This window comes from Mustela putorius, unplaced genomic scaffold, assembly GCF_011764305.1.
Source record: "Mustela putorius furo isolate JIRA1106 unplaced genomic scaffold, ASM1176430v1.1 tig00000832_pilon_pilon_pilon, whole genome shotgun sequence".
Classification (NCBI taxonomy): Eukaryota; Metazoa; Chordata; class Mammalia; order Carnivora; family Mustelidae; genus Mustela; species Mustela putorius.
In genome coordinates, this window is record NW_025421491.1 from 814,503 (window position 1) to 837,555 (window position 23,053).

Genomic DNA, 23,053 nt, shown 5'->3' on the forward strand with positions numbered 1-23,053 from the left:
GCTTTGCAGCTCCAAAGATACAGAAATACGAAGTGTGACCCAAGAGAGTTCGTAATTATTACCACAGCACAAGTCAACTTAGTTTGGGGTAGACCATCCACCCCGGGACCCTATTTTGACTCCCCTAACCCGGTTCCTCTTTCTGGCTCCTCCCCCACCCCGTCCTTCTCTACTTTCCTCTCTTTTCAACCCTCCTCCTCCCGCTCCTTTCTCTCCTCCTCCTCCCGCTCTCTTTGCCCCTCCCAGACCTTGGCGGGAGGTTTCCTCTCCTGACTGACTACTCTGCGTAAGAGCGGAAGACGCACTGCAGCACCGTGGGCCGCGAGTCAACCGAGCCCACTCTCTCCTCTCCGTCTCTATGATCCTCTTTGTGACCGGTCGGATTGCCCCGGATTCCCAGAGTTCCGTGCCAACAGTCCTCCACGCCGACAGAGGACAGCGCAAAAAGCTGACGTTCTCGCGAGAGGGACGGAGCTCTCTCTCTCTCTCTCCACGTAGGGAGGGTGCGAGCGCATGCGCGCTCGGTGGTGCGCGGTAGACTGAGGGAAGACGGGACCCGGCTGGCGCCCCAGAGTGCGCGCGTGCGCCGTCGCGAGCTTGCCGCCGCCGGGGCCGCGGTGTGGGAGCGGGTGTGAGACCGCCGTGCGAGCCGCGGGAATGTTCCGAAAGGCCCGGCGAGTGAACGTGCGCAAGCGGAATGACTCGGAGGAGGAGGAGCGAGAGCGCGATGAGGAGCAGGAGCCGCCACCGTTGCTGCCGCCGCCGGGCACCGGCGAAGAACCGGGCTCTGGCGGCGGCGGCAGCGGCGGCGGCGGCGACAGGGCCCCTGGGGGGGAGTCGCTGCAGGGCCCCGGGCTGCTGCCTCCTTCCGCGCTGACCCCGGGCTCCGGGGCTGAGGCCGGGGGCTGCTTCCCCGGCGGCGCGGAGCCCGGCAATGGGCTGAAGCCGCGCAAGAGGCCGCGAGAGAACAAAGAGGTACCCCGCGCCAGCCTGCTCAGCTTCCAGGACGAGGAGGAAGGTAACCGCCGCGCTTCGGACCCCAGACCCCAGCCTCCCTACCCTGGGCCCCCACTTTTAGTCCCCGCATTCCCTGGACGCCCAGCCCCCGCAGCCCGGAACAGAGCCCCTTCGCGCCCGCCCTGCTGCACATCTTTCCCCGCCTCCGGCCTTCTGCTCCTGGCGGAGGACGCGTTCCCGCGCCACCACCAGCCTTTTCTTAACAACCGCCTCCTCCTCACCGTCCTCCTGTGCATTTCCTGCTCTGAGGGCCAGGAGCTCAGATCCGTCCTTCTGAGTTTGTCAAGTGGGAATAAAGTGCCCCCTGTCCTGCTTTTTTCCTGGCGGGTGTGTTTCAGGGTGAACTTGAGTTGGATCCCCTGTCTGCTCGTGGCCCGGTCTGAGTCCTCTGCAGGTCACTGTGTCCACGCCTCGGGGGGGGATCTGTCCACACATCCTTGACCAAGAAGGCTGGGTTTGTAAAGAGGAATCCTCAATCTGGGGACAGAGTCCCCGGAGCTGAAGCTCTGGCTGTGAGTGACCTTGGGCCAGCCCCTTGCAGACGCCGAGCCTCAGTTTCTCCATGAAAATAAGGGGTACAGATGTACCGCTTTCCTCGCATTGATTTTTGGACAATGAAGAGAGACGGTGTAATAGAGATTGAAAGCAATTTATCCAGTCGGGTGCAAGAGGCTAGGTTGCAGTGGATTTGGATTTCTGATTATATATAAGCCTTAAATCTAACTTCCCGAACAGTTGCATGTGTATGTAACCCAATTAAGTGCATGTTACAAAAAAAGAGAGACTTTTGGATATCTCACTTGTATATTGATGCAAGATTCTCTCATCTTTCCAGGAAGGCGGGCCTTTCTGTTTCTCTTTGGCCTTCTGTTATTTATTTGTTTGAGAGGACCACCCCCAGATTTTTTTTTTTTTTTTTTTTTTTTTTTTTACGATGATGCAGAAACTATTCGGTAAAGTGTTTGCATTTGACTTTAAAATTTTCAAATCAGAGACGGTGGATACTTACCAAAACTTAATTTTGAAAAGTGCTTTGCTCTCAGCTTAGTCTTGAAATATGTCATGTTGTGATGGTTATAGATTTACTCAGACTTGACAGCTCTCTTACCCAGCATCTTTTGACTTTGGATATTGTTTTTTCTTAAAATAAAGTGATTAAGTGCTTTTTCAGTGTTTTTGTTTTTCTACTGAGGAAGACAATAGGACATAGAAAAATTTTGTGTAGTCACAAGTGCCTTTCAGAAAGTTTCATATTTGCATTATATAGGTTAATTTATGAAGTGGACAGCTTTTGAGAGTCTGTGACAGATTTGGAATAATTTCAAATTATGTAATGCTTTGGGGTGTATGAGTATCCATTTGGTGAATGCAAAAAGCACATTAAGACCATGTGAAAGTTAGATGGGAAGATACTGTCTGAAATGGTTGCTACAGACTTCATTTAATTTCTTTTCTTAGAAAACGAAGAAGTTTTCAAAGTGAAGAAATCAAGTTACAGCAAAAAGATAGTAAAGTTACTTAAGAAAGAATATAAAGAAGATCTTGAAAAATCAAAGATTAAAACAGAACTCAACTCATCAACAGACAGTAAGTACCAAACTAATAGGATTCATTTGAAATAACAAAATGAAAGCTCTTTTCACAGGGATTGATTGAGTGTTTTTGCTGTATATATCATGAGTTTGTTCAGTTGATTCTGCTGTTGTCAAAGGTCCAGATTGAGTATTGATACAGTTCTGTTATTTAATTCTAATACAGGTAAATGCTATTTCTTTCTTTCTTTCTTTCTTTCTTTCTTTCTTTCTTTTTTGTCAGGGGTGGGGATAAGCACAAGCAACGGGGAGAAGCAGGCTTCCCTGTTGAGCAAGGAGCCTGATATGGGACCCGATCCCAGGAGCCTGGGATCATGACCTGAGCCGAAGGCAGACGCTTAACCGACTGAGCCACTCAGGCATCCCAGTAAATGCATTTTTTAAAAAGACAGAGTCCTTGCCATCGGAAAGTTTCTGCTGTAACACCTGAATCTTCCTCCAATTTTCCTGCTAGTGTTCAGACTGCTATTAACCAGAGAAAGGAAGTTTCCCACTTAAGCCTGAGACCCAGATTTATTCTGGTTTAAGATAGTATTGTGTAAGTTCCTGTACTTGGATTTTATAGAGACAGATGTTCAGTTCTTTGGTGGTATTTCCGCAGTTAGTTTAATTCTTGCAGAACTTTGAGGAACACCTTGTTTTTGTTTTAAGATTTTATTTATTTCTCAGAGAGAGAGAGCACAAGCAGGCAGAGTGGCAGGTAGAGGCAGAGAGAGAAGCAGGCTCCCTGTGAGCAAGGAGCCCGATGCAGGACTTGAACCCAGGGCCCTGGGATCATGACCTGAGCCGAAGGCAGCTGCTCAACCAACTGAGCCACCCAGGTGTCCCTGAACACCCTTGTTTTAATGTTTCTTGATAATACTTTCTCATTCAGCAGCCCTATCAGATATGTGGATGACGACTCCTCAGTGTGAGACTCCTGCCTACATTGTACAGACATTTCTCAACACCCTTTCACAACTGAAGCTTAACAGTTTTAAGACGTTATTTGTCTTGGAGGGAAGTGGATCCATTATAATATCCTGTGGTCTGAGTTATTCTCATGTATATGTCTTAGGGCAACCTTTTTATTCTGTGGAATTAAGGATAGAATTATTATTTCATGGGTTCTCAGCCTCAGGCTTAATGTGAAAAAGTATGTCATTATATCTCAAATTTATAGTCTAATTTTGGAGACAGCATCACTTAAATGTATAATTGGACCCAGTGTTTGGCAAAATGGTTTAAAGAGGAACTGCTTTTTTTTTTTTTTTAAGAGTCAGGAGAAGGAATGTCATATGTAAAGTAGAATACGAAAGTGGATTTTTTTTTTCCCAAAGATTTTATTTATTTATTTTTTTGGCAGAGAGAGATCACAAGTAGGCAGAGAGAGAGAGAGAGAGGAGGAAGCAGGCTCCCTGCCGAGCAGAGAGCCCGATGTAGGACTCGATCCCAAGACCCTGAGATCATTACCCGAGCTAAAGGCGGAGGCTTAACCCACTGAGCCACCCAGATGCCCCATGAAAGTGGATTTTTGATCATTTAAATTCCAAAAGATGGAAGAGGGAAGATGATGGGTGTATTACCATATTTTAAAGTGACTGAGTTAAGAGCAAGTACATCTGTCAGGTCAAAGTGGATGATTTATAGAGGAAGTAGAGGTTTAGCGTGAAAGGTACGTTGTTGACAGATTATGAAGGATGTTTAGTATCCAGTAAGGGGTTTAGAGTTGCTGTTGGGTGGCCTGCCAAGATGGTGACATGATAAATGCCTTTTGAAACTTTAACCTGGTATTAACATGCAGAATGGATTGGCACAAGGAGAGATTGGAGGCCTAAAACAGTTTTAAAATCAAGGGCCGGTTTTGATCCATTAATAGTGTGTTTAAAAAGGTCTTAGTTGAGTGACACTGAGGCTTTTCCTGACTGAATGGGAAATTTTGGATGAGTTAAAGCTGTTCACTTATGGGTGTGGGAGAAGAAAGAAAGGATTATTTGAAAGAAAGGATTATTTGAAAAACATTCCAAGGGAAAAATCGGTAGGCTTGATATATACTTTAGCTGTTGGATTTAAAAGAAACAGACTCTGAACTTTTGTGACACAGTGACAGAGAAAAATGCTGTGTTATATATAGAAATAGGGAAGGCAGGTAGGAAGAGAAGTATTTTTAGGGGAACCAATTATTTCAGAGTCTAGGAAACTGCTTTTTTTCCCAAATCTTTTGAAAACCCAACTGCATGCAATATAATAGCGCAGATAAGGTCAGGAGAATTGAGAAAGGAGCACTTAGAAATTGAAGCGAGTCTGGAATTTATGAGCTCTTCTGTGACCTGTGACCTTTGTCTGTGACAGAGACTTCTACCTTTAATAAGCGTACACACAGAGAAGAGGATTTACTAAATAAAATCATTAAGGCCAAAAAAGAGATAGGAAAAGTTTTGAGATGATGATGCTCATTTGTATGAAAAAGTACCAGAAAAGTCAGAATGAAAGGACCAAGGAGAGGCCATAGGCAGTGTTGCTATTGTTTTTTTTCTGGAGGAGGGTGTTTGGCAGAAGAGACAAGTCTGCTAGCCAAGCTCTATCTGTTTGGATGAAGGAACATCTTTTGCTAAAGGGCTCAACAATACTGTATGAATTCATTGTAGCTTCAGTCATTGGGTTAGCTGGTATGGGAGCTTGGACTGAAAGAAATCAAAGGCTATTTGCCCAGGTTGAGGCACAAGTTGGTGAAGTAGAAGGCAACACACTGCTTTCTAGAAGTTTGTCAGAGAGAGAAGTAGAGGAGAGTCACCAGAGGGACCATTGGGATCAAAGAGAAGTTTTTTGATAAGGAGAAACCTGTGTTTAAGGTAAAGAGAATGTTCATGGGAATAAGTTTCCTGATTTGGTAGTAGAAGAAATTGAGGGTCATCTGAGAGCCTAGAGAAAGGTTATTTAGTATCTCTTTACAAAGACATCTTGAAAGATAATAAATGTCCACTAACAAAAATTCAACTGTAACCACGTTGTGCACCTGTATGGGTTTGATCATAAAATGTATTTGCTTGGTCTTTTAAAATATGCAGAAATCTTTATCTGAACATATATGACCTTTCACAGTTCTGTTAAAAGCCATTGATTTAGTTTGGGTTTAGAGTATAAGGAAATGGGTTGTTTTTGACTCCCATCTAACCGTATCAGTCTGATAAGATGAATTTTTAAATCTCACAGCATCAGAATGCACTTCAGAAGGAAGGCTTTGGCTAATGAGTTAGGATGGCAGATGAGGAAACTGGGGAGCCTAAGGCATAATGACCTAAATCTTAGTAAAGTGTAAAGTGTGTGTGTGGGGAAGTGGTATTATCCCTTCGATTACTATTGAGGGGAATGGAATATGGTTTGAAAAGAATAGAGAATCTTTGAAATGCTTTTTGGGAGTGGAATATAACTAGGGAAACGAGAAGAATATCATATTTAGAATAAACTTGTACTATTTCATTATATTCTTTGTGTCTGTTGTGTGCAAGGTGCAGTGCCCGAGGTGCAAAACACTTTGATTTTCTTGATTTTTGCCTGCAATTGATGGTGCAGTAGGATTATTTAGTTACAAGGATGTAAAGCTCCGTACAGTTACAGTGATGCCTCCTGGACTGCAGTGGCAGGAAAGCAGTGTTACAACTCGTCTTGTGAAAGGCCTCAGAATTAGGGAGCACACTGTCCATATGGTAGAATATGGCACTCCTGCAGCCCCCTTCCGGGTTTACATGTTGTTGTTTTTAGTGCCACCTGGTCTCTGACTTGCCTCGCTGTCTCAGTTCCAGGTTCCCGGAAAGAGAATTAGGTTGTCTCTGTTTTGGTCACAAAACATGCTTGAACATTCACTCACAACAGTGGGGTCAGAGTTAGATTGTATAAACATGGCTTTTGGGTCTTACCCCTTCAGGTGGTGGATGACAAATGGTTGTGAATGATGAAGATAATCCTGAAGTATTCATTACAGAGAGGTGTATGTGGTCCATAAACACTGTTCTTGATAGAAAGCTGCCTCAAAGGGGCTTAGAGTTTAATGAAATGCTGATACTAAGTGAAATAGTGCTTCAAAGAGGTATGAACATTTACCAGTGGGAGTTCAGAGGAAGAAACAGTTAATTTTGATAAATTTAATAAAATTTTGATTAAATGAACTCAAACCGAAATTGAGCAGAACCGCCAATGCACCCCTTTGACTCCTGTATTACTTTTACTTCCCAATTAATGCCTATTATTGGATATTTCCTTTTCATACATTAGTGGTTTGACTTTTTTATAAATAATTAAAATGGTTTAAACTGAGACAAATTAAGCCTATAAACAAATAAAGTAGTGCCTACTTAATCTATACATTCTATTTTAAATATATTTTAATAGCTTTTTTCACAAATGTAGGTGAACCACCTTTGGACAAAACAGGACATGTTAAGGACACCAGTCAAGAGGATGGGCTGATCATCAGTGAACACGGTGAAGATGAAATGGATATGGAAAGTGAGAAGGAGGAAGAAAAGCCGAAAGCTGGTGGAGCCTTTTCAAACGCTTTATCTTCTTTGAATGTTCTCCGTCCAGGTGTGTATTTGCAGATACTTTTCAGAAATGAAGGAAGCCCCCAAGGAGGGGCCATGTGGAAAGATGGTGAAAGAAGGCGATAGCTAAGTGGCATTTCCTATGACGCTCCTGTTGGAAGCCCAGGTGTTTCCTTTTGCAAATAAAGTGAAAGAACTAGAAACTTCCCAGTTTTTCTAGGTTCATTCTCAGGCACTTTTGTTAATCAGAGCAAATGTGGGGCTTAAAGTAAATGGATAGATGGGACTAAAATTTTTTCTTTTTTTAATGTATTTCAGATTTAGACTTAAACTTAACTTTTAGAAATCTACTAAAAGCAAAAGTAATTGCTATTAGTGTTATGCCCCCACACTCTTCCTTTTACTTCTAAGAAATAGTTCGCAAATCTCTTTACCGGGTGACCAGTTTCCCAATAAAAGTGTGTAGCGTGGGAGGAGCAGCGTAGCAAATTAAGATACGTTTACATGATGGGAAGTTCCAAAGCTATTAAAATAACATTAGACAAGTAGCGAAGCATTAATTTTTACTGTAGGTGAAAGGTCAGTTCGATTATGTAGTAGGTTATGCTTTATCTTGTCCAGGAATATTGTTAGGCCTTTAAAAATTGTATTTATGCCGAACAGCATGGAAAAAACATACTGTGCTTTAATATGAGGCAAAATTAAGTACAGAGTGATGTATTCGTGGGCACCGTTTTTATTGTTTGCTTTCTAGTTCAGTAATATGATTTGATTACTTTTATTTCTGAAAAATGAAAAAAAGTCAGTTAAAGTTGCTGTGGTGGATTTTCCCTTCCCTTCTTTCTCATACGTATTGCCATTACATATATATATATTTTAGTGTTCTTATAGCAACTTCTAGTTTCCATTTAAGCTAAATTCAAAGTAAATTAGTTGGACTATAGGCACAGTTTGGGAAGGGGGCACCAGCAACTAACATTAGACCATCCCTACAACAGGGTTCTCTTGGTGAGATTATTTTACCCCTCATATTTTCAAGAAACTAGAAATGTTACACCTTGATATCTCCGTCTTTCATAATCCTTGCCATATGTTTGCAGGAGAAATTCCCGATGCAGCTTTTATACATGCTGCAAGGAAGAAGCGTCAAATGGCCCGAGAATTAGGAGATTTCACTCCTCATGACAATGAGCCTGGTAAAGGCCGCCTTGTTAGAGAAGACGAGAATGATGCCAGCGATGATGAAGATGATGATGAGAAGCGCCGCATAGTTTTTTCTGTGAAGGAAAAGTCACAAAGACAAAAAATCGCTGAGGAAATAGGTAACTTGATTTAATAAGATAATAAGCCTGTTGCATTGCTGTTGAATTTGATTTGCTATTAAATAGAGTCAAACAAAGTACCCACATTGACTTAACTATATTTAATGTTTGAGGACTGTTTTTGCTTGGGTACAAGTGTCTTACTGGAATTTTTTTGAAGCCAAAGCACGATTGTGATAGTGAATGTTTATTGAGCACTTCCTGAGTAGGCAGTGTTGTGTTAGGGGCACTTTACATGCATAAATTTATGTAATCAGCTTAACATTCTTTAGAGGTTTTCAGGTTTTGTTCTTCCCTTTGTCAATTTGATGTCAAGCTCACAGATTAGGAGACCCTCCTAAAGTTTTAAGATTATGTAATACTTATCCTTTTGCTTCAAGGGATACCCTTGGCTAAGACAAAGTCAGGAGTATCAAAGGAGAGGAGCTCATGATTGACGTTTTAGGGAGACTGAATGAATAGTGGTTTGCTTAATCTTTGCGAAGTGTCAGGATAGCAACTCTTCCCTCCCTGCTTTTCTGATATTTAATTTTCTTCACTGCCATGACTGCAGGCATCGAGGGGAGCGATGATGATGCCTTAGTAACTGGAGAACAAGATGAAGAGCTCAGCCGATGGGAACAGGAGCAAATAAGAAAAGGAATTAATATCCCTCAGGTAAGAGCTGCAGGATTTCACTTCAAAAATTAAAAAGTAAAGGGAAAACCTTTATTGCCTGTTTTGTTGAGTTAAAAACGTATTGCACTGTTGAACTGAATCTTTGACATTCATTCAACTAATGTAATTAAGAAAATCACATAAAGTTAAATTCCAATAAGCTTTTAAAAGAAACTGTATTACTTTTTGCTTTTTATAGCCAGAATGATGGAAAAATTGGGGCCCCAATTTTTGGCTTAGAGGATTAAGCCTCTGCCTTTGGCTCAGTCATGATCTCAAAGTCCTGGGATCCAGCCCTATGTCAGGCTCTCTGCTCAGCGGGGAGCCTGCTTCCCCCCTCTCTCTCTGCCTGCCTCTCTGCTACTTGTGATTTCTCTCTCTGTCAAATAAATAAATAAAGTCTTAAAAAAAAAAAAAAGAATGATGGAAAGATTTCTGATTTTGTACATCAGTGTTTCTCAGAGTGGCCTTTCAACCACTAGCAGCAGCAGCAGCAGCTGGGAGTTTGTTAGAAATGCAAATTCTCACCCTCTTGAGATCAGTGAATGAGAAGGGGGGGGTGGCACAGCCGCCACTCCCAGGTCATCCTGATGCACACTGAACTTGAGAACCACTGTTCACATGAAATCTTTCTTTTCTGTAGAGCTTATTATTTCTGACTTTAGAAATTATTTTGTGGAAGATGGAGTTCTCTGTGATACAAAAACTTAACTGTAGATGAAAAGTCTATTCCTTAATAGTTATAACAATTTGCTTTATAGAATTAAGTAGAACAGTGGAAATGTTGCATAAATGTAAACTATTTTTGTTACCGGTGTTTTGACACAGAATTTTGTGCATGTTTGGCTTACATTAAGAAAATAGGGTACTTAGATGGCATTCTCTAGTATCTGCTATCTATTTATTCTCTTCTTACAACAAGTCATTTGTTCTTTTCCATTGATAACATGGTGGCCTTGGATTATTCTTTATGTCCCTTTCAACTCTAAACTTCTTTGATATCATGTTTTCCTGAAAATTATTAGAAATGAGTCTAGTCAGGGTTTTGAAGCGGTGGGGAGTGGGAGGTTGGGGGAGCCAGGTGGTGGGTATTATGGAGGGTACATATTGCATGGAGCACTGGGTGTAGTGCGTAAACAATGAATTCTGTTACACTGAAAAGAAATTTATAAAAAGAAAGAAATGAATCTGGTCATCCCATTAGAGTTAGGATGTTCATCCGGCCCTACCTTTAATTGATTCTGAAGAGCTCTGCAACTATTTATTTTAATTAACATAGTATTTGGAAAATGGTATAATTTTTGCTGGTTTTTTTTTTTTAACCCCAATTCACATGTATCCCATTTCTTTTTCTAGGTTCAATCAAGTCAGCCCACTGAAGTGAATATGTACTACCAGAACACTTACCAGACGATGCCTTATGGTTCCTCCTATGGCATTCCTTATAGTTATACTGCCTATGGATCATCTGATGCCAAATCTCAAAAAACAGATAATACAGTCCCTTTCAAAACTCCCAGTAATGAGATGACTCCCGTTACTATTGATTTGGTAAAGAAACAGCTTAAAGACAGGTAGGGCAGATCAACTTCTTAAAGACCTGTCCTCTAGCTTTCTGTTCCCTCAGGCAACATGTAGTCTGGGGTAGCAGATGCAGAATATCGGCAAAGAAGATTCACTGGCCCATCTTCAAAAGCTAAACAGAAGATGACTTCATACTTTGTTCTGCTACCTTCTTGGATTACTTCTGTGGAAGCCTCGAAAAGTTATAAAAAATGCCACTCCATGATCTTGTTGAAGACAGTTCTGAGTTCGTACCTCTTGGACTCTGAAAAGTGTAGTCAAGATATGGGGGGAAAAGCAAAACAGATTTTGGTTAGCACACCAAATAACTTTATATGAAGTCTGTAAACTGCTTTCTTTTTCTTTTTCTTTTTCTTTTTCTTTTTGACAAAAAAGCAGTACAGATGAAAAGATGGCACTCCCAAGTATTTTTAAATTCTAATAGTGGAACTAAGTGCATTATTATAATATTGCAAGAGTCCTGACAGCATAGATTTTTGGATGTAAATGTGTTATATTTATCCTTTTGTGTTCTTAAGGTTGGACTCCATGAAAGAACTGCACAAAACAAATCGACAGCAGCATGAGAAACATCTGCAAAGCCGAGTGGACTCTACCAGGGCTATTGAAAGATTAGAAGGGTCTTCTGGGGGTATTGGTGAACGGTATAAATTTTTGCAAGAAATGCGAGGGTATGTCCAAGACTTGCTTGAGTGTTTCAGTGAAAAGGTAAGAATGCAAAAATATTAATCTCTTTGACTAAGGCAAAATAAGGGAGGTCTAGACGACCTTGTTTAGATCTTTTCTGTATTTCTCACAAGTGTACACTGAACTCAGCTCTAGAAGTGATGAAAAGCCATGCTTCATTTCCTTCATTAGCGACACTCTATCTTGGGGGTGGCAAAACAGTGCCTTTGCTGAAAACAAAAAAGAGAAAGCGTATTTAAATAAGACTTTGGCAAGTTGTGCTTAATATACTGGTAGATTTGGCCTGCCCTGAAAAATTGGAATATAAGGGACTCTGGTAGAATTTTCTTTTTTACGGTTTAGGTCTAAACTTCTTTTTAAACTGTTTCTACAGATTATTCCAAATAGGCATGAAGTCGCAAAATTTTATTAGTTTTTTTTTTTCTTTTAACTCTAAATAAAGTTGGTCACCATTGCTGCTGAGAGTTTTTAATCTAAATAAGCCTATGCTTTGTCCATTTCAGGAACTGTAACATTGGTCATAATTTCTTTGAAGGCCTCATTTCTTCCAAGTTTGTTTTTTGTTTCTTTGTATGCTAGTCACTTGGAATAGTTTTTTGCATTCTACTATACTGGTTATTTGCATTTTTAAAATTAGCTGTACATAGGATCCTCTTCTCAAATGACCTCTTAATTGATTTTTCTTTTTTAAGATAAATGTATTTGGTGCATTGGTTTATTAAGCATTTGTAAACTTAAAGAAAAATTAACATCCTTGAATATCCTATCTCTAAACTTCCAAGTGATTCAGAATTAGAAGGCACATTTTCCCCTTTTTCTTGGCTGTGTGGGTTAGCATAGAATCTGTAAGCATAGTATGTTTGAAGGAGCATTTTGTCATCTCTTCTTATTACTTCAATACCCTAAAGCCAAAGACTCACAAAAGAACACTGCAAGCCTGTCTTCCTCCTGGGTCTTGATGGTTCTAGACAGTCTGTGATCTGATGTAGGCTGAGATAGCATTCACTGGGTCTTATCTGTAGCATTTATCACATTCTTGTCTTACCACCTGATTTCTGGACAAGCAACTGTAGTCTGAGCAATGATATTCCTTGTGGCAGATCACTGGCTTAGGGTGACAAGTGCAAAGGTGGGAAAGAAACCTAGGTTTGACTCTGCAGGGGGCTAGAGTCAAGGTGGGAAGTAGACATAGGTGTCAGAGCTGGTGGTTGTGTCCTTCCTATTAATAAAGTCCTTTTGAGCCCAGCGGAAATGGTGGGAGTCTAATAACTTTTTGTGGCTGGAGAAAGGATCTTTGTCTTAAACCATACTTTGTAAGTGAGGTTTGTCCCTGTGGAGTTTTTTCCTGGAAGTAGATGAGCCTCTGCTTTAGAACTTTGTCAACTTAAATAGTTGTAACTGTAAGCTTAACTCTTAAAAATTGATGGTAATGTGATCAACTAGATTATGTCATTCTTGAACTAAAGAGACTACTAGAACGCCTAGTTCATATAATTTTTTAATTGCTGTTTTAGAAATAAGTAGTATATACTTTATTGATCGTGATCAGTTACCACGTTCCTAGAGAAATCACTTCAGATGTGCTAATGTGGTTTCAGAGTCACTTACAGGGTAGATAATCCTTTCTTTTAAGGATGAGTATTTTATTTCATTTTGACATTTTCATATGCATTGAGTTTTATTAAGAGACTGCTTCTAAGTTGATATTGTCATATATTGTCGCCTTGGAAATATTTAAGAATAATTAGATACATGTGAATATTCATTTTATACTATAAAAATTTGTTAAGGCCATAGGAAGATAATTTTTTTGTTTTTTTTTCTCTTTTGTTATGAAAGTTTAAGTAGTTTTGAATTGAGATTTTTTAATTATTTAAAGATCATTTTAACTTTCCATTGTTTTGTTTCCCTGTAATGCATCTTCCTTCTTGTGTTCGTCACCTTAAATTTGGTCTTGAAATAAAATTAGTCAAGAACAGTTTTGAGTTTGGAGAGGGTAAAGAAATTGTCATGGTGCATACTCTTGAGACAAAATCAATAATGTTAAAAAACATGAGAGAGAGCTGAAAAATGTGTTTGAAGGTTTTTATTCTCAGAATTTTCTCAGCTTTGTTGAAAGGCATTCCAGTTACCGAAACAGAAAATTTACATTATCAGAATTTTTAACTGTAAATTGAATAACTCTGTCTGATGCAACCTTAGGTGTGTAGCTCTCACAGTAGAGGAATGTTAATAATCTCCAGGACTGTAAGAATGCACCTTAGATATATAGGTACATTTACTTTTCATCCTGTTTGGTGTGGAAAAAATAAGGGGGTGGAGAAGTGTAAGTCCAGTAATACAGCACTAAATACTTAAAAAAAAAAAAATTTACTCATTGTAAATTTTAAAGATCGAGCCTGTGGGCCCAGCTGTCTAAGATAATCAGTGCAGATTTGGGGACATTGTTGCCCATGGTGTGGCATATTAGAGATTAAAATAACTCCATCAGTTTGATCTTTCTGTGAACATTTGCTACTTTTTCAACAGAATCATGCAAGTGTATAAAGTTGCTTTTATTACAGACATCTTTGAATTCCACCTACCTTTTTTTATTTTCCATTTGCAGTCTGTTCAGTTCAGGAAGCTGCTATAACACTTGGTGCCAGTGTTCCCAAACTAAATAATGTGTTTTCCATTTGCACTAACCATCAGGAAACTAGAATTTCTGGTTTCCTCAGGTATGTGTAGTGGTTGTTAGTGTTTTGTGAAAGTTTCATAGCATTTGGTTTATAAGATAAGATATTGATAAAGTTTTCTGTTTTTTTTTTTTTTCTTTTTAAGTGAGGTTTCCTTCTCTAAGCTTTTGTACTCTGTATGAACTGAGTGAATGCTTAGCTGTGGGTATTAGCCTGGAAAAATTCATTGACTTTGTAAACTGATAACTCATGTGATGAATTTTATTATTTCATTACAAAATATAGAAAAATTTAAATATTTACTAGCTTTCTGAGTTTGAGATATTGATACTAGGTTAGTGAAAGCTGGAAATGTTGCCTCACTGCTGTAAGTGAATGCAGTTCAACTTTAAGAATGTGTAGTAAAGCTACAGTGTAGTGTGACATTCCTACATTACTGTTAAGGTACTTGGCACGTACATGTGGCAGAGCAGTTTAAGTGTCCAGAATTGGGCAGTTATCAGACTCCCATTCTTACCTGCTCATGGAGCCCTTGCCTTTTTTTTGGTACTGCACAGCAATAATGGTTTATTTTAAGCTACAAAAATTCTGAGGTAGATCATGCTGCTGGAAAACTAAAAATGGACTTTAAAAAACTTGCAAGTACTTTATTCTGAAAGAAAAGCACTACAGTTTTTGACATTTCTTTACTTGCTCTCTTTACTAATACTGAAGTATTAAGTTTCCTAACCAAACTTTTACTCCAATAACTAGGCACTGGACATTATAACTGTATAAATGGATTAAAAGAAGAGATGTTTCCCAAACATCGTAGAACTGAATTGCAGTTTGTGTCCCATTGGGAGTTCATGATTGTTCTGTCCATAGAGAGTACTTTTTCAGAAATCCGGAAATAGTGTGGAACCCTCAACTAAGTAAGCAACTGAGGAGTTTGGTGTTACGGAGTGTGTTGTATTTTTACAGGTGCCACTGATTAATGAACTTGAATCAGCAATACATCAGCTGTACAAACAGCGAGCTTCCCGCCTTGTCCAAAGACGACAAGATGATATTAAAGATGAATCTTCGGAGTTTTCAAGCCATTCAAGTCAGTCCATCTTGAAGGTTTTTATTATTCATTAAACAACCTTGTTTACTTAGTGCAGCCTAATTGAAAATTAGAGAGCTTAGCTTTTTTTTTTTTTTTTTTTTTTTTCTTTAAAGAAACACATTTCCTTGCTCTTGTGTCAGGTAGTTCTAAAAGTTACAACAGCATGTCCTTGGATTGTGTTTAAGAAAATAGAGTGTTGCAAAGGAGTTCAAAAACGTGCACTGATATTCTATCAATCTTATTCTTCTGTGGACATATTTTTTCACTCTTCAGAGTATAGAGAAGATAAGAACACTATTATATCTTAAAACCACTATCACTTGACCCCATTTGATCCCCACCACCACCATTTTCATCCTGTTCATAGCACTGATACGAATGCTATTGTTGATCACAGTCAAAGATTCTGAGTTTGGGGACAAGGAAAATACTGAGAGGGGGTTTTAATGACATAACAAATGATACAGCTCCAAGATTAGGGGATTTTGAGCTTTACGTCTTGGAGAAAAGCAAATTTTTTTTTTTTTTAATATTCTTTAGTTTGCCTTTTATACTGGGTTTGTTTGTTTTTTAATAAGTCTGTTGTCTCCAGTTCTTAAAATTTTAATGTAAAAATTCAGAAATTTGGTTTATATTCCTTCCATTAAGAGATGTGCTATGGAAAACCAAAATTGGGAATCTCATTAAATAGTTTAGCTGAGATTCTTTAACCACAAGTTTTAAACCTTTTAATTCCATTTTTCCATTGTGCTCCATATTCTTGGGTGCTCTGCTAGGGATTTTCCCAGCCTGGATTTCATGTGGCTTCTTTTGTCATCTCTTTGTTCCCTGTGTCAGCAGTTCTAAATGAGGTGTACATAAGCATTACCTGTAATATTAATTTAAAATGCAGGTTTCTTGGTCCTGTCCCCAGAGATTTTTGCTAGGTCTTGGATGGTGACCAGTATCTTCTTGTTAAAGAAGGGCCCTAGTGTTACTCTTTTTGAAAACCTTGCTTTGTCACATAGGGTGTCCCCTAAATTAGATGTTGGATCTTTGAGAAGGCATCCTGTGTGCAGGATGGGTTTTGGACCATTGTAAAGAGGTGATAATATGGCCCTCGGAGCTGAGTGAGACTCAGACCTGAGACACATGAATGGCTTTGTCCTTTTTCTTTTGCCACACAAACTTAAATTGGTTTACTGCCGTATTGGGCATCTAGATGACTAACGCAGGTCTTCCAGATCAGTTTAGATCCTGGCAGAACCAGATTTCTGAGGCAGATTACAGGTAACCTATGAAAGGAAATTAATTCCTTTTTAAATTAAACGGTTTGTATGAGCTGTGCATCTCATCAAATACCTTTTCCTGCCTGTTATCTGTTCTTTATAATTTGAAGCTATTTATTTACATGATATTGGAAGTAAAGGTTGAATGATGTATGTTAATTAGACTGAGAGTTGGAAAGAAATTGAAAAGTAATGAGAAAGAGAAAAATACTGCCTTGGAGGGGAATATTCATTGTTAAATGTTGGAGGAAAATTAAATAGGACACTGAAGTTAATCACTTCCATTTCTGATCTTTTTTTAAAGAAACCAAAAACCCTGCATTTCATCTGTTGAGATTTGTGAACTTCCCACAATTACTGCATGTAGTTCTTAGAGAGGTGAAGGAGGCTATCCCCCGAGTCATCTACTCTCCTAGCTCCATAATATACTATAGAATCTTACAAACATTGAGACGTTTTAAGTATTTATTATAGCAGTGAACATTCTTTAAAATATCTCTTGAATGAAGGATACCCCATAAAGAGACAGGAATCGTTTCTATAGTTTGGGACTCGAACTGATTGACCTGTGGTGTGTGAACTCTTTTGAGGTACAACAGGGGCATCTTTCTTGTTTATCATGCTCATCTTGCTTTATAATTGCTGAAGTCTGGAATGTCCTTCCTGATGTCAGAGTGATTTTGAAGTATGAACGAACAATTCAGAAAGTCAGCTTTTAAAAATAGTTGGGTCTCTGACAGTTCGGGTGCACTGAAATAGAGTGCTAATTGGGGGTTTGTTTTTTCCTCTTGCTGCTATTGGCGGCACATCTCTGATATTGGGGAAGAAGAATCAAAAGCCTTAAATTGGTGCCATTTATTTTATGTATGATTTTCCCTGCATCATGTCCCTTGGGTTGTTTGCATCTGTTACAGCCCCTGTCTTACAGACTGTCTTCATAAAATGTAGAAATGAGAGAAGTATTACAGGTATTGCCCCCACTCCTTCTCCTACCCTAAACAAGAGATTAGGGGACTATTCTCTGGAGAAAGAGAATGGGTCCAGAGAAAAGACCCTGAGACGCTAACATCTGGGAGCCCCCAGTGTAAGACTCTGTCTCAGGGACCGGATGGAGAGACCTTTTAGTTACCTTCCCCCTTTGTCCACAGCACTCCCAGTTTCATTCTTTTATATGAGGTGGTCACTGATCATAGAAAGAGCAGCACACACAGTAGAACCAAAGGGACTGAGGAAACAAAGACAATGCAGGCAGCAAAAGAAAATATAAAAAAGATTTGCTATCCTTCGGAAGGTAATAGGAGGTGCCTACATGTGCGAAGTAGAGGATGCTATAGAAAGGAAGTATTCTCAGAATAAGAGCCATCTCTTAGGAATTAAAAAGATAGTAACGGAAATACAAATTTAAATAGGAAGGTTGGAAGCTAAGGCTAGAAAATTGTCCCAGAAAGTTAAAAAAAGAGAGAGAGAGGAAATAAGCAAAAAAAAAGAAGGGAATTGTGCTTTGAAAGAATTTGTTTGAGAAAGCATAGGTTGGTTCTCTTAGATCCAGTTTTCATTCTATATGTTGATTCTGCCCTTTATTCTACAAATAGTAATAAGAATAAGTTTCTACACAGCAAAATCAGAATAAACAGGAAAAATTAGTAAACTCCTGAAACAAAGCTGTTTTCTCATCCTTCCTACCCATGTTTCTTTTCTGTCGTATCGTTCAATATATGGATGCTTAACTTCTTCCTTTAAAAGTAATCTGTTATTTTCCCTTTGCACAGGTAATTTTGATTTTTAATTTATTTGGTCATCATGATAGTGTCAACCAGTTAGTTCTGTTACAAGTAGATATAAAAATAAGTGATTAAGCCCAGTTGTTTTTGTTTAGGGTTATTGAACTCTCCATTTATTTTTCTACTCCTTTTCATGGGTACACAGCATAATACTGAGTTTTGCTCTAAACTATAAAACTATCTGGTTTACCAGTTACCACAGAATCCTGTCGTTGAGATTAGCAAACAGTCTATCATTATGGCTTATTCTGTGCAAACTCTTTCCTCAAGATTGTTGAAGGAAGGCTTTTAATTTTAACCATCGTTGTTTTACAGATAAAGCTCTGATGGCACCAAATCTTGATTCCTTTGGGCGAGATCGGGCACTGTATCAAGAGCATGCAAAACGTAGGATTGCAGAACGGGAGGCCAGAAGGTAATTTTAAAAATGCTTGCTGTTGCTCTGTTTGAAAAGGGAGGAATTTTTTATCTGGTTTGGGAACATGATGTTTGTTATTTAGGACTCGTCGGAGACAAGCCAGAGAGCAAACCGGTAAGATGGCAGATCACCTTGAAGGCCTTTCCAGTGATGATGAAGAAACTTCTACAGATATTACAAATTTCAATCTGGAAAAAGGTCAGACATTTATTTGGAAGTGAGATTCATTGCCACTTTGGTTTCTACTTGGGTGTGCTTTTTACTGTAAGATGGTGTGAAATTTTGTGGCCCCTGAATTGGAATCAGTCACTTTCTTCTTAATGGGAAAAACTTGCACCCATTTTCATTAACTGAATATAATGATGATGAGGTCTCAAAAGTAGTGATGACACCTGGTCACGGGCTTTATTTAGTGCTCATGTCAGGCGAACGTGATAACCACTACACTATGGAAACTATTTAGTACTTGTGTAATAAGTGATATTACTCTTCAGAACCATAGAATTTTAAGTGACAAGAAAAAAAAAAGTGTGTCCGATCACAAGAATAGCCCTAACGCATCCTGTCCTAGGAATGTAGAGCTGGGACAGGGGACACTCAACCCTGAAATAAACTCCTGGTTTGGGGAGTTCTGAATAATTTCAACCAAGATGAGTAGTAAATACTGTTGTGTGCCAGGCATTTCTGGAAGAGTCTTCAGAAGTTCTTCATTTCCCACCACTGGTTGTGATTATTTGGAATTCTGTTGGCTGCAAGCCATTTGGAACTTAGTTGAAGAAGTCTATTTTTCTTCCATTTTTTATACTGAATCTTTTAAAACAAATTAGAAAGAATAGCACAGGGATCACCCATGTACTTGTCACCCAGATTCAACAGTTCTTACCATCATTTAACCAAGTTTGCCTTAACTTTTTGAAGGATGTGTGTGTGTGTGCATGCGCGCGCGTGCGCATGTGTATATTGTTGAACCATTTGAAAGTAGCCTGTAGACACCATGATACTTTAAACACTTGAGCATATTTAACTAAAAGTTCTTTATATTGTGTCTGTTTAGTAGCAGTTCCCCCAAAACAAAACTCTTGGGACTGTATTTGTGGATTATTCTGTATTTTCCAAACCAGGATCCATACAAGAGTTCTTGCCCCACTTTTGGTGGTTGCATTTTCCCCCTAGAATTAATGAATGTCCATGAGTACCTTACACATATACGCACCCCCATTGTTTGTTTAAGACATTAAGTTTTTGAAGAGACCAGGCCACTTATCTTGCTGAACTTCCTACATTCTAAATTCTAGATTTTTCTGTTTCCTCATAGTATTAATTTTTCCATTCACTATATTTCTATGTAAGCTGCTGTTTAGGTCTGAAGACTTGATTAGACTTGATCAGTGATCATGATGCACATCTGATATTTATACAGGGATTTGTGGACTGAAGAGCAGTTACATCATGTAATTACTCTTGGTTAATATTCCGCAGTACCTGAAAACTGAACTGACTAGTTGGGGGACAAGTGGGATTTAACTAAACTCTGGGGCCCGGAAATGGTACATGTTAGAGCCATGCACATGAGCACTGCCTGTAGTCTGGTTTTCATAATAGACATTTGAAACCTAAACTTACTTCTGTTTATGCTTTCTGTTAAGTTGTGATTAGTAATGATTTCTCTGTTAATGAGTTTACCTGGTACTGAAGTTATGCTGAAAATACTGAATTGTGTTTTTTCTTCTACATGCTAAGTAACGGTTCTCTGTGGGATTTTTGTTGTTTTTATTTTTGTCTTTAGATCGCATTTCAAAGGAGTCCAGCAAGGTTTTTGAAGATGTCCTTGAAAGTTTCTATTCAATCGACTGTATTAAGTCCCAGTTTGAGGCATGGCGTTCAAAATACTATCTGTCCTACAAGGATGCTTACATCGGTCTTTGTTTGCCAAAGCTATTCAACCCCCTTATACGGCTGCAGCTTCTCACTTGGACTCCTCTTGAAGTGAGTGGCTTGTGTCACTAGTACAAAGCAACATAACATGGTACCTGGGTAATTTTAACCTCAAAGCTAGAGGGGAGGTTGGGCACAGGGCTGTAATACAAATTGTATAATGTCATGATCTTTACGCTCCCTTCCTTCTCAAGAGAGCCCTTTGTGACTTTCAAGTTCCACACAGTGCTTCTCTCAGTTAACTAAATTGACATGTAGTGACACTGAGATATGAACGTGAATGAATAGTCAGACCTTGGTCCTTTGATCCTAGAAAATCTTGGAACCTCTTTGGAAAGCTGGGTGAGGCAGATGTGAAATGAGGACCTGAACTGAGTCGGGGGTAATGGAAATTGGGAGAGTCAAATTGACAAACTTAGGAGGTGGAATCAAGAGGACCTGGTGGCCTGGTATATAAGGGTCCTATATATATGTGTAGTGATCATGTTTAAGAGAGAGTTTTGGAGGTTACCTGCAGGTGGACGGAGCCATGGGCATGAGTGAGATTAGCTGTGTTGATTGTGTAGACTGTAAGGAGAAGAGGGCTGAGGTTGGAGCCCTGGAAACAACTGAAAAAACAACCATTTGGCCCCCAGCTGGCAGTTGTTCTTTGCCAGACCTTGTGGAGTTTCACCCTGTGCCTGTGTGTCTTAGTACACAGCAGAGGTCAAGGGGACCTGTGTGCATTTTGGAGTTCTTTTTCTCTTCTGCCCCACAGCTTCCAACTGTCTTGGCCTCCCTGAACTCCAGTGCTTGTCTCCACAACTAAGCGAGACTGCTCTGCCTGTGACCCCGCCCCCTGCTCCGGCCTCCCTCCAGGGGTTCACCTCATTTGATGCTCTCTCTGTGGGGGTTGGAGGGGGTGGTCATAGTCCTGTACTGTGTGTATCCAGTGTCTGAAAATGGATGTTTCATGTAGTTTGTCTTTAGTTGTTTACGACTGAAGGTTAAATCCTGTTCCTGAGTTCCTCTTAACCAGGGCTAGAAGCAGAAATCGCAAGCATTTTAAATGTTTCTCTTTTAATACTCTTTTTTTCTAGGCAAAATGTCGTGACTTTGAGAATATGCTATGGTTTGAATCTTTGCTGTTTTATGGCTGTGAAGAACGAGAGCAAGAGAAAGATGATGTAGATGTTGCGCTACTGCCCACCATTGTGGAAAAGGTGATTCTTCCGAAACTAACAGGTAGAGATTTCTGAATTTGAACATTTAAACACATGAGTTTTCCAAATCTGTTTTTAACGAGAGCATATTCCCTCATGGAAGTTATATTATAAATGATAAAATAACCACTGGGTTCAGAGATGGCTAAAGGGTGGACATCTCTTAACCTAGGACTGGAGACCACTCGGGGTGGGCCTAGAGTTGGAGGCAGTAATTGATCCATAGATGAATTTTAGAAACTCTTAAGTACTACCTAAAGCAAAACCGAACACAGTTTTGGCAGGGGGAATATGCGTTTTCCTGGGGAGAAATTTCGTTACTTCCATCAATTTCTCAAAAAAGATTAGGAATCATTGGTATGGGAACCTATTCGAAATATTAAAAATGAGTTTCAAGTTTAATTAGGAATTCTGGATGCTGAGGCATATTCTAGGATATAGAAATCCTTTCTTCCCTGCCAATTTTAATAAATCACCCAGCAGCAGAGAATAGAATGAATCTATGTTCTCCCCACATTTGCCTAATCTTCAACGTTTCCACAGTTAAGAGGACAAAGAAGAGTGGACCTTATATCTAGAGAGAGAGAAAGTAAATCAGGATTGGCATTTGTAAATTGAGGACTGCTTGACAGCCGGTCTAAGTCTGCTGCAATTTACTTCTGTGTCTCAACACATCCTACTTTTCTCTTCATAGTAATAGCTGAAAATATGTGGGACCCTTTTTCTACAACACAGACTTCAAGAATGGTTGGAATTACACTAAAATTAATAAATGGATATCCTTCAGTAGTGAATGCAGAAAACAAAAATACACAGGTAATTTAATGGTTTATTATCTGTGAAAGGTTTTTTTCCTTCCCTCTTCTTTCAAAAATGAGCAAGAGTTGGGGCATCTGGGTGACTCAGCTAGTTAAGCGGCTGCCTTCAGCTCAGGTCATGATCTCAGGGTCCTGGGATCAAGCCCTGCATCCAGCTCCCTGCTTGGCAGGGAGTCTGCTTCTCCCTCTCCCTCTGCCTCTCCCCACTGCTCTTGCGCATGCGTACACTCTCTCTTTCTTGCAAATAAATAAAGTCTTTTTAAAAATTAAAAAATGAGCAAGAGTTGACGGAATGAGTGGTTATGTTCTAAGGCTTGCCAGAAAATCTGATTCCCTCAGGCCCTCTGGTCCTTTATAGCCCAAAATATATGAGATTTGAGATGATCGTTTTTAATTTTCAACTCTCTCTGGCAAGGGGATGTCATTATTCCAGGTAGCCCCTCATCTTTCTCACTTCCCCACTTCCAACTAATCAGAAATCCCT

The 23,053-nt window shown here is 39.6% G+C and overlaps 1 protein-coding gene across 3 annotated transcripts in view; it reads left to right on the top strand.

Annotated features, from left to right (window-relative positions):
• Positions 1 to 517: 517 nt before the first annotated feature.
• Positions 518 to 23,053, top strand: part of PAXBP1 (PAX3 and PAX7 binding protein 1) — a 33,662-nt gene continuing 11,126 nt past the window's right edge. The window contains exons 1-13 of one of the 3 annotated variants that reach the window (XM_045085151.1): positions 518 to 1,018; positions 2,476 to 2,604; positions 6,978 to 7,172; positions 8,230 to 8,451; positions 9,005 to 9,108; positions 10,465 to 10,682; positions 11,211 to 11,400; positions 15,021 to 15,144; positions 18,512 to 18,611; positions 18,697 to 18,812; positions 20,401 to 20,600; positions 21,629 to 21,773; positions 22,446 to 22,567. In XM_045085151.1, coding sequence (XP_044941086.1) covers positions 658 to 1,018; positions 2,476 to 2,604; positions 6,978 to 7,172; positions 8,230 to 8,451; positions 9,005 to 9,108; positions 10,465 to 10,682; positions 11,211 to 11,400; positions 15,021 to 15,144; positions 18,512 to 18,611; positions 18,697 to 18,812; positions 20,401 to 20,600; positions 21,629 to 21,773; positions 22,446 to 22,567 — 2,226 coding nt within the window. In that variant the 5' untranslated portion in view covers positions 518 to 657. The remainder of the gene's footprint in view (positions 1,019 to 2,475; positions 2,605 to 6,977; positions 7,173 to 8,229; positions 8,452 to 9,004; positions 9,109 to 10,464; positions 10,683 to 11,210; positions 11,401 to 15,020; positions 15,145 to 18,511; positions 18,612 to 18,696; positions 18,813 to 20,400; positions 20,601 to 21,628; positions 21,774 to 22,445; positions 22,568 to 23,053) is intronic. The other 2 variants (XM_045085150.1, XM_004757506.3) reach the window with 2 other exon arrangements.